The sequence below is a fragment of the Asterias amurensis genome, chromosome 2, assembly GCF_032118995.1.
Source record: "Asterias amurensis chromosome 2, ASM3211899v1".
Classification (NCBI taxonomy): Eukaryota; Metazoa; Echinodermata; class Asteroidea; order Forcipulatida; family Asteriidae; genus Asterias; species Asterias amurensis.
Genome location: NC_092649.1, coordinates 30579749 through 30593681, shown reverse-complemented (window position 1 = coordinate 30593681; position 13933 = coordinate 30579749). Strand labels below are relative to the sequence as shown.

General features: G+C 39.1%; 1 protein-coding gene across 2 annotated transcripts in view; it reads right to left on the bottom strand.

Moving 5' to 3' along the window:
* Positions 1-2898: 2898 nt before the first annotated feature.
* The window catches only part of LOC139933860 (ATP-binding cassette sub-family C member 9-like), a 28251-nt gene continuing 17216 nt past the window's right edge, over positions 2899-13933 (bottom strand). For both annotated transcript variants that reach the window (XM_071928097.1, XM_071928099.1), the window contains 16 exons: positions 12518-12743; positions 11655-11872; positions 11109-11281; positions 10646-10715; positions 10161-10318; positions 8973-9065; positions 8465-8567; positions 7809-7922; positions 7567-7678; positions 7269-7396; positions 7064-7142; positions 6837-6945; positions 5937-6043; positions 4738-4871; positions 4214-4276; positions 2899-4043 (listed from right to left, as the gene is read on the bottom strand). In XM_071928097.1, the coding sequence (XP_071784198.1) occupies positions 3903-4043; positions 4214-4276; positions 4738-4871; positions 5937-6043; positions 6837-6945; positions 7064-7142; positions 7269-7396; positions 7567-7678; positions 7809-7922; positions 8465-8567; positions 8973-9065; positions 10161-10318; positions 10646-10715; positions 11109-11281; positions 11655-11872; positions 12518-12743 (2028 nt within the window). In that variant the 3' untranslated portion in view covers positions 2899-3902. The remainder of the gene's footprint in view (positions 4044-4213; positions 4277-4737; positions 4872-5936; positions 6044-6836; positions 6946-7063; positions 7143-7268; positions 7397-7566; positions 7679-7808; positions 7923-8464; positions 8568-8972; positions 9066-10160; positions 10319-10645; positions 10716-11108; positions 11282-11654; positions 11873-12517; positions 12744-13933) is intronic.

Here is a 13933-nt window from a genome sequence, read left to right as displayed (position 1 = left end):
ACGGCAACCAAGCAATAAATTATACGCTCAATAAATCAACCAAATCTTATCTTTATTTCATCTCAATCAATCATTAATCATCAATCAGTTTTGAACTAAGTTGAACTAAACTAAAAATATATGTGACCTTCCGGAAACTGGACCAAGAGGTGTGGCTTAAGACAAATTAATAAAAATTATAATACAGAAACTGGTCTTGACAGGCAGCGAAGTGGAAACCTATGAAGACCATCAAATTAACTTTGCAACCTTGATATTTGGATAATGCGCAGATTCCCTGAATGTTAAAATTGCTTTCCAACCATGCAAGACAGTATTGAATGTTGCATACTTTAATTGCTTAGTGTATCACGCAAAGCTCACATTAAGCAATTCATTAAAATTCCTATAGTTCAATTAAAGATGATTGATGGCATTTAATCAATCTATATTGGACAGTAGCCATGTAAGGGTTGATCAACCTTTCATGACCGTGGTTATGAATGTACCCTGCATTGCTTATTACCAGGGCCCAATTTCATTAAGCATGAAGCACGAAAACTTGCTAAGCACAGAAAAGTATTGCTTAACAGAAACAAGTTATCAGCCAAAATTGCATTACATCTGTTGTGACTGATGCCCCTAGCGGTTTTTGGTTAGTAAAGAAATTTGCCATGCAGTATTTTCGTGCTCAACAGCTTTATGAAATTGCATTCAAGGCCCAATTTCAAAGAGCTGCTTAAGAAGAATATAATTGCTTAACGACTGTCTGCTATGCAGAAATGAGCAGGACACCAGTAACACGTTGTACATGTGACATAACAGTTGCGCTGGTAACGCTATTCTGCTAAGCATACTTTTGTTATGCTTAGCTATGTTTGTGCTTAAGCAGCTCTATGACATTGGGCCCTGTCTTTACCATTAGGTGAGTGAGCGGATAGCATCATTGATGCATACGCAGACATTCAGACTCCATCATGCACATTCAAATATCTTTATTTTGATAAATTGGCAATTTCGATATTTCCCTAGGGATGGAAGTGATTCATCCATGTGAGTTAGCGGAACCAAATGTGATTAGCCATGGGGTCCTTGACATTGTAAGTGATTCATCCATGTGAGTTAGCGGAACCAAATGTGATTAGCCATGGGGTCCTTGACATTGTAAGTGATTCATCCATGTGAGTTAGCGGAACCAAATGTGATTAGCCATGGGGTCCTTGACATGAACCAAATGTGATTAGCCATGGGGTCCTTGACATTGTAAGTGATTCATCCATGTGAGTTAGCGGAACCAAATGTGATTAGCCATGGGGTCCTTGACATTGTAAGTGATCCATCCATGTGAGTTAGCGGAACCAAATGTGATTAGCCATGGGGTCCTTGACATTGTAAGTGATTCATCCATGTGAGTTAGCGGAACCAAATGTGATTAGCCATGGGGTCCTTGACATTGTAAGTGATCCATCCATGTGAGTTAGCGGAACCAAATGTGATTAGCCATGGGGTCCTTGACATTGTAAGTGATTCATCCATGTGAGTTAGCGGAACCAAATGTGATTAGCCATGGGGTCCTTGACATTGTAAGTGATTCATCCATGTGAGTTAGCGGAACCAAATGTGATTAGCCATGGGGTCCTTGACATTGTAAGTGATTCATCCATGTGAGTTAGCGGAACCAAATGTGATTAGCCATGGGGTCCTTGACATTGTAAGTGATTCATCCATGTGAGTTAGCGGAACCAAATGTGATTAGCCATGGGGTCCTTGACATTGTAAGTGATTCATCCATGTGAGTTAGCGGAACCAAATGTGATTAGCCATGGGGTCCTTGACATTGTAAGTGATTCATCCATGTGAGTTAGCGGAACCAAATGTGATTAGCCATGGGGTCCTTGACATTGTAAGTGATTCATCCATGTGAGTTAGCGGAACCAAATGTGATTAGCCATGGGGTCCTTGACATGAACCAAATGTGATTAGCCATGGGGTCCTTGACATTGTAAGTGATTCATCCATGTGAGTTAGCGGAACCAAATGTGATTAGCCATGGGGTCCTTGACATTGTAAGTGATCCATCCATGTGAGTTAGCGGAACCAAATGTGATTAGCCATGGGGTCCTTGACATTGTAAGTGATTCATCCATGTGAGTTAGCGGAACCAAATGTGATTAGCCATGGGGTCCTTGACATTGTAAGTGATCCATCCATGTGAGTTAGCGGAACCAAATGTGATTAGCCATGGGGTCCTTGACATTGTAAGTGATTCATCCATGTGAGTTAGCGGAACCAAATGTGATTAGCCATGGGGTCCTTGACATTGTAAGTGATTCATCCATGTGAGTTAGCGGAACCAAATGTGATTAGCCATGGGGTCCTTGACATTGTAAGTGATTCATCCATGTGAGTTAGCGGAACCAAATGTGATTAGCCATGGGGTCCTTGACATTGTAAGTGATTCATCCATGTGAGTTAGCGGAACCAAATGTGATTAGCCATGGGGTCCTTGACATTGTAAGTGATTCATCCATGTGAGTTAGCGGAACCAAATGTGATTAGCCATGGGGTCCTTGACATTGTAAGTGATTCATCCATGTGAGTTAGCGGAACCAAATGTGATTAGCCATGGGGTCCTTGACATTGTAAGTGATTCATCCATGTGAGTTAGCGGAACCAAATGTGATTAGCCATGGGGTCCTTGACATTGTAAGTGATTCATCCATGTGAGTTAGCGGAACCAAATGTGATTAGCCATGGGGTCCTTGACATTGTAAGTGATTCATCCATGTGAGTTAGCGGAACCAAATGTGATTAGCCATGGGGTCCTTGACATTGTAAGTGATTCATCCATGTGAGTTAGCGGAACCAAATGTGATTAGCCATGGGGTCCTTGACATTGTAAGTGATTCATCCATGTGAGTTAGCGGAACCAAATGTGATTAGCCATGGGGTCCTTGACATTGTAAGTGATTCATCCATGTGAGTTAGCGGAACCAAATGTGATTAGCCATGGGGTCCTTGACATTGTAGACAGATACAAAGTGTTGCTTTCAACTGCAGTTGAATGACCAATGATACCCAACATAAATGAACTCGTTCACCGGCCAACTTGAGAGGTACTAAAACAATAAGAACATATAGGAATTGAACTGTCTCTAGCTACCGGGCAATCTCGGTGGTCTAGTTGGTAAGACACTGCTCTAGAATTGCAAAGGTCATGGGTTGGAATCCCACCCGAGTATTATATGCCTGCGATTTTGTTCCACCGAACTCGGGAAAGTACATAGTGCTAACATACATCGGTAAAACCAAATTTAATATTCTTTATCCCCCCAAAAAATTTCAATCTTTTCATAAAAACATTGATACTCATCAATCATTTTTAAATGACCAATACTTACCTAAATTATTCACCAAAGGTCGGTGGAAAGGTGATCAATTTTGTTTTGGAAAAAGGTTGTCACGCATATGCATCACAAATAACCAACTATGTGTAAAGTACATTTACTAACTTTTTAATTAAAGACAGTTAGCTGTGTGTTACCCATCAGTGGTTGAGTATAAAGTTACAATTTTTATAACAATAGGCCAATAGGAGTACTGATACATTTCTTTCAAAATAGCATTCGAAGCTGATTTTACAGGAAATCAGCCACTAAAAATATTTAAAACATTACACATTATTGACTGGAATTATGTAAATCCATTCCTCAACGCTATCCGTGTCGTCCCATGTGTTTATTTTGATTCAAGTAAATTACCAAAATGTATCAAAACTAAAAACTGTATATAGTAACAAATTGGTCTGGGTAATTTTATTTTCAAGAAAACGTCAGGAGGAAGATTGTATTGTCAGGAAAATAATACTCTTCGTTCGTTCTTTTCTGGATACGGGCACGACTTGCACGATCTATTTGGCCCAATTACACATCCTTGTCTCTGACAAATGAGGCAAATATTCCACCCTCTTTCTCCATCAGATCATTTGGCGTTCCATACTCGGCTACTCTTCCTTCGTTAAGTACGAGAATTCTATCTGAGTTTAGAATGGTCGTAATGCGATGCTGAGGAGAAAATACACACACTTATCAATCAAAATAGTATCAACAAATGAATTTGGAATTTTGATTTAAATGATTTTCTAATACAAGGAGGGAGATTATGCTAGAAGCAAGCCGATCACTCGGGTAGAATTTGGTGTTCTTGAACAAGACGAAATAAAAGTCATAAATACCGCTATGGTCAGCACAGTACGTTCAGCGAAGGCGTTTGTCACCACACCCTGAAGAACTTTGTCCTAAAATATAAACATGAATTCATCATAAAAATAAACTTGGTTTATAGTTTTATGGATTAAACGGCAACAAAGCCACATGTTGCTCACTTAGAAAATGGCTGACGTGTGTCAAACTATATTATCGGTTGCACAGCTTTAGTTTAACACAAGATACCGTTGTAACATTGTACAGTTTAGTTTAAGTAAGTAAGGTTTGCGGTGACACCATGTGAAAATCTCTTTTGTTTCGACGTTTCGATCAGTCTGCTCTGGAATGTCTTCTGGAGTATGTATAGCTTGTTTATAAAATGTCAAATAATGGTCTTTGTTGTTGTTTTAGAATCCGTAACAACGGCAGCGTCTTTGTACCTATACGTCTAGTTTTAGTCTTACGTGTGAGTCTCGACTAATAGGGAAAAGAGACTGCGGAGTCTGAGTCAATTTAGTGTTTACTGTTATCTTAAAGTGCAAGAATCCCATACCGTTTCTAGGTCGATTGATGCAGTGGCTTCATCCATGATGAGGATACGAGACTTCCTGAGGAAGGCACGAGCCAAACAGAATAACTGCCGCTGACCAACACTGAAATTCTCACCACCTTCACTGATAGCCGAATCTGAAATCAAGCATTTTAGAACCGTTGGCAAATTAGGGTGTCATTTATTATAGTGTGGCAGTGAGGAGCAACATTTATGGAATTATGCCTTTAATGATAACATGCATGAAGTTTGGCACACAGTCATCAGTGAGAGTATAGCATGAGAAAGATTGGCTATATTTATATTACTCAAATTTGATCCATTGACAAAATAAAGGTTTTTTATTTTTTTATTCAACATTTTCAAAATGGCTGCCATTGCTTTTTATTCAACCTATATTTGAACCAAAGCACAAAGAATTTGCGATGACCAACAACCACATCTTTCTCAATACATACTCTATGGAGTGTCACGTTCCATATACTTCTACCATTAAAGGCACAATCCCATTACACAATGGACGTACTATTAGTGGTCGGTGTGCGTGAAAACACTTAATTGGAATCAACATTAAAGGAACACGTTGCCTTGGATCGGTCGAGTTGGACTTTGAAAAGCGCTTGAAACCGTTTGTTACAAAATGCATATGGTTAGAAAGATAACTTAAAAGTAGAATATAATGATCCACACAAACATGCCTCAGAATTCCACGGTTTTCCTTTTACGTCGCGAAGAAACACGGTCGGCCATTTATGGGAGTCAAAAATTTGACTCCCATAAATGGCCGACCGTGTTAGTCGACGAGGTAAAAGGAAAACCACGCAATTTCGAGGCATATTTGTGTAGATCATTGTATTCTACTTTTACAACATCTTTCTAATCATATGCATTTAATAACAAACGGTTACAAATGCTTTTTATAGACCAACTCGTCCGATCCAAGGCAACGTGTTCCTTTAATGGGGGAGGGAGTTCGCCTGAAAGCTATACAAATTAAATTAGTTTATTAAGTTGTTTACAATTTATATTAACACAAAATTAAAAAGAGGGCACTTGTCTTTTTAAGCGTATAAGCTGTTTCTACCCTTTTACATCATAAATCATGTCATCGATTGTCATAATGACTCTAGAGGCGCGTGACTGCTTCAGATTACAATATCCGGCTCACTGCAGAATATTGAAGCGATTCATGACATACTTACCCAAACCTCCATCGAGAGATGACACGACGTCTCTAAGCTGCGCAATCCCTAAGGCTCCCCATAGCTCTTCATCATCGCTAACTTGACCAACTGGGTCGAGATTCTTTCTGTTTAGGAGAAATATTCAAAGGGAAATAAAGACATGGAATTTCATATTTGAGAGGGCAAGGCCACTTTCATTATATATGAAAGGCATTTCCGTTGCAAATCTTCAGATGGGGAACTTTCGAAGGGGCACCAAAGCCAAGACCAGGGGCAACAAAGACCATGGCCTCTTTGACCTCGTTATTCCAGGCCTAAAGTTTTGTAGTGGCAGAACCAGAGGACGAGGGGGATAGGGGGGTGGCTTCAGAAAACTGTTCTCTTATACCCCTTAAATTATATTAAAGAGCAAATAAACTACAGCATTCGTTTGGGTTTCGCATTAACATCTTATAAAAAAAGTGTTTATTGTATTGTTCAGTATTTACATCGACTTTTAGTGTAATGTGTAAAGGTAGTGTAGGTCTTTGTCTTGCATTTGGTGCACGTATAGTTAGTTTCTCTCGGTAAAGTATAAAGCCCGCCCTCTCATGGTCCTAAAATGAATACGTCTTGTTGAGTCACAGCAGTATTGACCACGATAAATGCTGATATTGTTGGGCTGTTTTCCTTGAGTTGTGATCTTCATGTATTGGTTTTAATGTAACTTTCCTGTAGAGGTTTGTTTGCTTGTTTAAAATGTCGATTTTATAAAATTGTGTTTTAGTATGATGGGGTACGCAGTGTAGGATGAGTGTGAATAACATATTCTTCAAGAACTTTACATCTAAAAAAAAAAGAAATAACATGTAGTCTTGGAAGGATTTGCCTGGCGTTAATTATTGTTAATTGCTGTTTGATGATAGTAAGGTACTCTACCTTATTGTTCCAGTAAACAGAACTGGATCTTGTGGAATAATGCTAATCTCACTCCTGAGGGTCGTCAGGGGAATAGACTTGATGTCGACTCCATCGATTAAGACTCGACCTGCATTAAAGTACAAATTATAATATTTGTTTTGGTGTGCGATAATATAGTTAGTGAATTCAAATGATTGTAAGGTGGATTGTGGTTGATTGGTTTAATTTGATTGTTTCTGTCTTACCTTTATAGATATCAATGACTCGAAGTAAAGCCAATGTGAGAGACGACTTGCCAGCTCCTGTACGTCCACAAATGCCAATCTGAAGCACAAAGATACAAAGGTAGTTATTTTGTTATGAATCCCATTGGCTTTCTTTGTACGTAATTTTCCACATGACATAATTTTATTTATTAATTAAGTTATTTATTTATTTATTGGCGAGTACCTTATGACCTGGCCGAAACGTGACCGTGACGTCACGCAATACTGGGTCGGTATCTCGGGCATACCGCACTGACATGTTGTCCAGTTGGATTTTCCCGCGTCTTGGCCAACCTGGCGGGGGGTCTTTTCCTGCGAATCAAATCATTAGGAAAATCCTCAATGTTTGTTAGAATAGTTTGTAAATGATGGGTTAGTTTGAGTTAAGTTACGTGAAAGGTTCTCCGTGACCTGTCTGATTCATTATTTAATTAAGTCAGAAAAACTACAAACATAAACTTTGCTTTTACATTAAAACGTACCTTTATAAGGTTCGTTTTCGACATTGGTGTAGTACTTGATACGTTCCACTGCGTTCATGTTCATCTCTAGATCTGCTACAGTTCTTACGAAGAAATTCAAGAAACCTGCAATCTGAAACAAAGTTCAAAATCGCTGATTGATGGCTCGTTCTTGCATTTCATTGATGTGGTTCTACACAGGCACAATAGTGCCAAATCGTTTGCGTGTAATTGTTTAAAATAAGCTAGTGCAGTGTACTTACCTGTAGCGTGTATGTGACTGCCAACCCAACTAAGCTTGGGCTTAAACCACCAGTTAACGCACCGAACAGTGTCGTCATACCTGCTATAAGAACTACCAATGCGCCAATGAAGTCCTGCAGTAACCAATGGGGAATCAAACATTAACTCCATAACATCGCAATGACGAGATAATAAGAACAATATACTACAAAATGACGAGAGCTTAAATTGATATTTTGTCGGGACTAGACCAAAGAAGTAGGCTATCTCATTGTTTTGTAACATCTACTTGACAAGTCGACAACAAGTTCACATAATATTAATAATTGTCAATGAATATTTAGGACCCATGAGAATTAGGTTTATGAGGAGTGGTGGCTTGCCCTGTCATTCATCTTTGGGACCCCGGTTCGAATCCTTTCTCAGACATAGTATTGCATGTGGATGTCGTTTTCAGTCTCTACCGCATATGATCTCCTCTCTGTTTGGGGTTTTCAGCCCAACATTCTGAAATGTTATGTCTTCTCTACCCACCAAGCCTCTTCCAACCTGCAACTTGCAATCTTAGTCACAATTAGTGATCTCTTGATCTTAAGGATTTGATCTTCCACAATGCAAATGACAGACACTAACCACGACAATCATTGTTTGGGACTGTCTTTATATAGTGACTTACCAGCCGTACAGCAAGCCATCGGTTGACTACTTGTAGATACAGGAATGCAGATAAATTGGCATTAATTCGATGTATGATGGTCTTGTAGAAACGACTACCCGACCTATAATAAGGAATAAGAAAGAACCTCAAATTCACTTTAAAATTGAGAAAATCAAACTTTGATAACTCGTGTTTAAGATGCAAATTGACATAATGTATCTGTCAGCTTACAAGACAAATACAAGATTGATAATTGTCGATAAAAGCAGATTAGCTTTAATCTGACTCAATAATATTGATTGTAAAGTTTATACCAGTACAAAATACTACCGTCAGTGTTACTGAAGAAAGAAGTGTATGAAGACTCAAAAATCAAGCTCAGTATAAGTCTGGTATAAGTATAAGTAAGAAAATATATCATTTGATTTTTTCTAGAACCGTTGTGTACTTTCCCTTTGGATCTTCTTTGGAACTTAACAATATTATTGTCTGAGTGATAGCTGTAGATGGGGTATTAAGTATTTACCGAAATGCTCGAATTGTCGTGAGTCCTCCAATACTTTCCGAGAAGTAAGCAAAGACTGGAGATTTGCTGACACTGTCTAATCGCTGTAACTCCCTGTAAGATTGGATGGGTTAAAGAGTTTGTTTAGGTATATTGTTAATGATAGTCACTGGCAAAACTGCATTACAATGAGGAGAAAGTGAACGATAGAGGAGGATGTTACAATGAGGAGAAAGTGAATGATAGAGGAGGATGTTACAATGAGGAGAAAGTGAACGAGAGAGGAGGATGTTACAATGAGGAGAAAGTGAACGATAGAGGAGGACGTTACAATGAGGAGAAAGTGAACGATAGAGGAGGATGTTACAGTGAGGAGAAAGTGAACGATAGAGGAGAATGTTACAATAAGGAGAAAGTGAACGATAGAGGAGGATGTTACAATGAGGAGAAAGTGAACGATAGAGGAGAATGTTACAATAAGGAGAAAGTGAACGATAGAGCAGGATGTTACAATGAGGAGGAAGTGAACGATAAAGGGGGCTGTTTGGAGGCAATATCATGAGAGGATTGGACTGGTGTTTGTCAAATAACTGACGGCAGTGGGAACCATTCTTGCCTCGTCAATAATGCTGCCCAACCAACGACCCATCAAGTTTGGATGTTTGGAAATGAAGCAGTCATTTGGCCGTTCCCAACAAGCTGACTATCAGTGACTCAGACGATGAGGGCTCACTTAGCCGAGGACACTCATAAACCGTGGTTTTAAACAGAAAATGTAGGGCTTGCAATGGTGTCACCGCAAGATAGTAATGGCCGAACTGTCTAGTGTATGCATCAGACTCAAGTTGTTGTGGTTAGGTCATTGGAGTGTAGGTTCGAATCCCTGTCATGACACTTGTGTTGCAAAGCAAGGTGTTTTTGACAATTGCTTCTCTTCACCGTGTGTTTATATGCATGAGTGTAATTGCAAAGGTACAGGTTGATAATATTGTCTTTGACAGCTCCTTTGGAGAGTCACAGCAGCTTGTTGCTCTTGACTCCCAAGGGAGCTAAATAAAACGTAATACATGTTAATGGTCCTAAGCAACTAGCGCATTGATCTGTTATAAAGCACGCCTGTTAAAACCCGGCTCTAATAGCTATTGATGGTAGTTTTGATTGTGAAAATATGGCTTCTTGATACATGTATGTATATAACGATTATTTTACCTTGATGTTGCCAAGAAGTACCTCTGTAAGACGTAGTAGCCAATGGCAATAGGAATAAAGAACACAATGAATATTGGTACTACGATAGTGTTGACAACCACTGCTGAGACGATCTTCAATAAACTGTTTAGTAGCATGTTGATTGTTGGAGTCAAACGCTGAAAAGACACAATTGTACCAAAGTGTAAAAAATACCAATGACAAAAAAAGACCTGAACCTTTGCTTGGTGCGGTTGACAACCATGTATTAAAAAAAAATGGTGAGAAGTATTTGTTCCTAGAAGAACAGGAATTGAAAGCTGCCCCACTTAATATAACAATTGAAATTATTTTGGTAGTGCTATTGTAACTAAATATTTGCAGAGGTATTTCTGTTTGGCTTTGTGTGGAATCAGACGTAATTTCAAACGAACTATTTAATCCAATGTGCGCCCATCACTGGGTTGGTGAAACCATTACTGTCTCTCCCAGTGGACTTAACTTACCGCGTCGATTAACTGGGTGTCATTCGAGAATCGATTAAGAACTCGACCAATAGGCGTAGTATCGAAAAACCTATGGAATAGAAAACAACCAAGGAGAGTATTGAAAAGTTGAACAATTCAAGTGTCGTGGCTTATACTAGCAGATAAGAGCTCCGGATTCAAACTCGGGTGTTTCTGATTACCAGAGTGTGGGTTCGAGTCCCAATCGCGACACTTGTGTACACGTGTCTTGAAGCAAGACACTTAACCTTTGCTTCGTACTTCGGACGGGACGTAAGGCCGTTGGTCTCGTGTGTTGTTAAAGCGCCTTAAGCGTCACTGAGTGACGGATAAACGCACTATATAATAACTCACCATTATCATTATCATTATTGTAGACACTCCAATTTGTGTGTTGCAATAAACTGTGTTTTGAAAATCCATAGAGCTTGTTACCATAAAAACAAATATGATTGAACCTCACCTCAATGGTACCTTGATGATGTTACGGAGTACATTCTGATGTAGTCTCTTGGCTGCTCTTAAAATGACTCCAACAAGAGTCAATGATGTGAGTACTCTGAATACCAAATAGCTAGCGGATAAACCAACATAACCCCCGAAGTAATCATTGAACACCTTGTTGTATTGCTCCGTCTATCAAACCAACAATTAACAACTTGTGTTAGTGATTAATTGTGCAAGAGCCATGTACCCAATATTTGGACACTCAGCCCTATCTGATATGTGGAATATATATTCATGGTGATGTGCGCAGATGTCTCACTGGTTGTTCCTTCTGTGCGCACCTTCGATCGCAGCACACACTATAATGCTGCACTTTAAAACTCCCTGTATCTTGCTTTCCAGCTTTTTTAAATACTTTAAAATATATTACTAATGTTTTCCCCTTACTCTCATTTTTAAGACACGGGCCCTAATATAAAACAGCCGATGTGCTGTTATTTTTGTCCTTTAAAATATCTTGAAATAAATAAATAAATACATGAATTAGACTACTAAAATATACCTCATTTAAGCCCAGTCCCGCCTCAGACCAAGCAGACAGCCAGAAGTTGTTCCCAATTGATAATCCAGTGTTAATAATAGCCATGATGAAGCTAAGCAATAGAAGGAACCATCCAGCATTGACTGCGTAATACATGTACACAGTGTAAGAAACAGAGCCTCGTTCCATCTCTTCTTTCTCCATCAGTGCTCCAGACGTTCCTCCGTTCCTCCCTGGCTCTATAAGATTTGGTACCAGACGACATAGTTACAATAGTCAGTTCAGTTTGTTTTCCAGAACTTGGAATGAGATTTCTTTTTAAAGGGGACCCAAGAAAGTCAATTTGTGCAGACCCAAGTATGAGGATTCATCTACATTTAAAATAAAGACAAGATACACCGTCATCTTTTTTCCTTGATGCTTGCAAACTCCAATGCTTTATTGTCGTTTTCTATTAAACCTTTCTATGAATTGTGTGCGCTTCCAGGGCACTGTGCTCTTTAGTCAATCTTATATGGCTACTTCAACAATGGAACCATTGTGTTGTTCCTCATAAGGTACTTTCTCTGACAGATTCTTGGGTTTAATCCACAAAAGGTGAAGGGTCCTGGTATCGCGAGGCAATGTATGTAGTTATTGCAATATAGGTCAACGATAAAGACCAATCCGCCGATTTAACACCGAATATGTTTTTGCTTTACAACTCACAAACGTATAGTTTATGAGACTGTGCAAATGTGGATAAATATCGACACGACTGTAACAAAAGCGACAAACGTCCACGATTTATATCCCATCATTGATAAATATAGAAGAAACATGGAAAGTTACTGGAGTGGATTTGTTCTGTAAAATCTTCAGGGATTTGTACTCGCTATTTATACCTTTGGATATTTGTTTTGTCAGGATGGCAGTCTTGACTTGTTGTTGGAGTTGTGCTCTCTCCTCCTTCACTGACTCTGATTCGTAACCAGACTGTTCCAACTCGGCTTCTGACTCGCTGGCTAGTTCTATAGCCTTGTTGTACTCACTATACATATCAGGATCAGCAGCAATGACGTCATCTAATGTACCTTGGGCAGCTATCCGACCATCTTTCATTTCTATTATCTAAAGCAAAGGAGAGGATTCAGCTTTCTTATTTTCGCTTCTTCTCGTGCATCATGTATACACTTGCAGATCTTTCAGTAAAACTAAGACTCCCTCAATACTTATTTGCATATCGTATCAAGTCCTCTGATAACAAATTCAAACTATTGTGATTGGAAACATTCACTTTCTTCTTCCCTATCTTTAGTTTATGAATGACTGTCTGTAACAGGCCTGGTATTACACGTAGGCCACGGGGGCATAATGGCCTTTGTTGCCCCTGGTCTTGGCTTTGGTGCCCCGTCAAAAGTTTTCCATTGACTTGAAGGTTTTTCATTGGAAGTGCCTGTCGTGAATTCCATTAACAGCTAGCTGCCAAACGTTAGTTCTTGCACTGTGTGACTTTTACCATTCCCCTTTTGTATATGACTATTCTGGGAATGTCAGCTGTAAATGGTGAACAATGAACTCCAAAACCCCCAGTGTAGTATAAAGGCCTATAGTAAGTCCTTTTGTGTTCGCCTATAGAGCAGGCCCTAATCCTTTTCCTTTATGTACATAGCCGTATAAAAACAAATGTAGACAATAAGTCACTCTCACTCTTCTCCAGCTCTTGGTACAGACAGGTTGTATCTCTCTATACTTATAGTCGTAGTACAGGTTTTCTCGGTCAATTTTCGGAATTAGAGCAGCCAGTTTAACCACCAGCCTATTCTATTTCGCACGAACTGAAAAGGGTCAATCGATTTCTTTTAAAGACTAGTCAAATGTACTTTTACGTCATTCGATTTAATAAAATAATCATTCAATTTAACAATTCACCGAGGCTGCATTCAAATTCGCAAGATTTTTATTTGAGGCGTGCGTTTTGTCATTCAATTTCATTTTGGTAAAGTCAATTCTGTAATTAAATTTTGTGTAATCTTAAAAACGCTTGGTTAACTTTTTGTTTCCTTCGCATGTTAAATGCATGCGGTTCATTTTCCGGCACTCTTGGACATAATACGCCAAGATGTCTGCACGCAAACGGATTGATGGTCGGCGAATATTTACAAAAACCAAAAACGGAGTTTTTTTTTACAAAAAACCCCAAAACATTATATAGTCAGGTCTTGCTCAGTTAACCATTGAAGCTCCCCGAAAAAAATTAAACCAGACAAAAACCTTATGGGACCCCAGGTAAAGTCTACTGGAAACTTAAAATAAAGAAA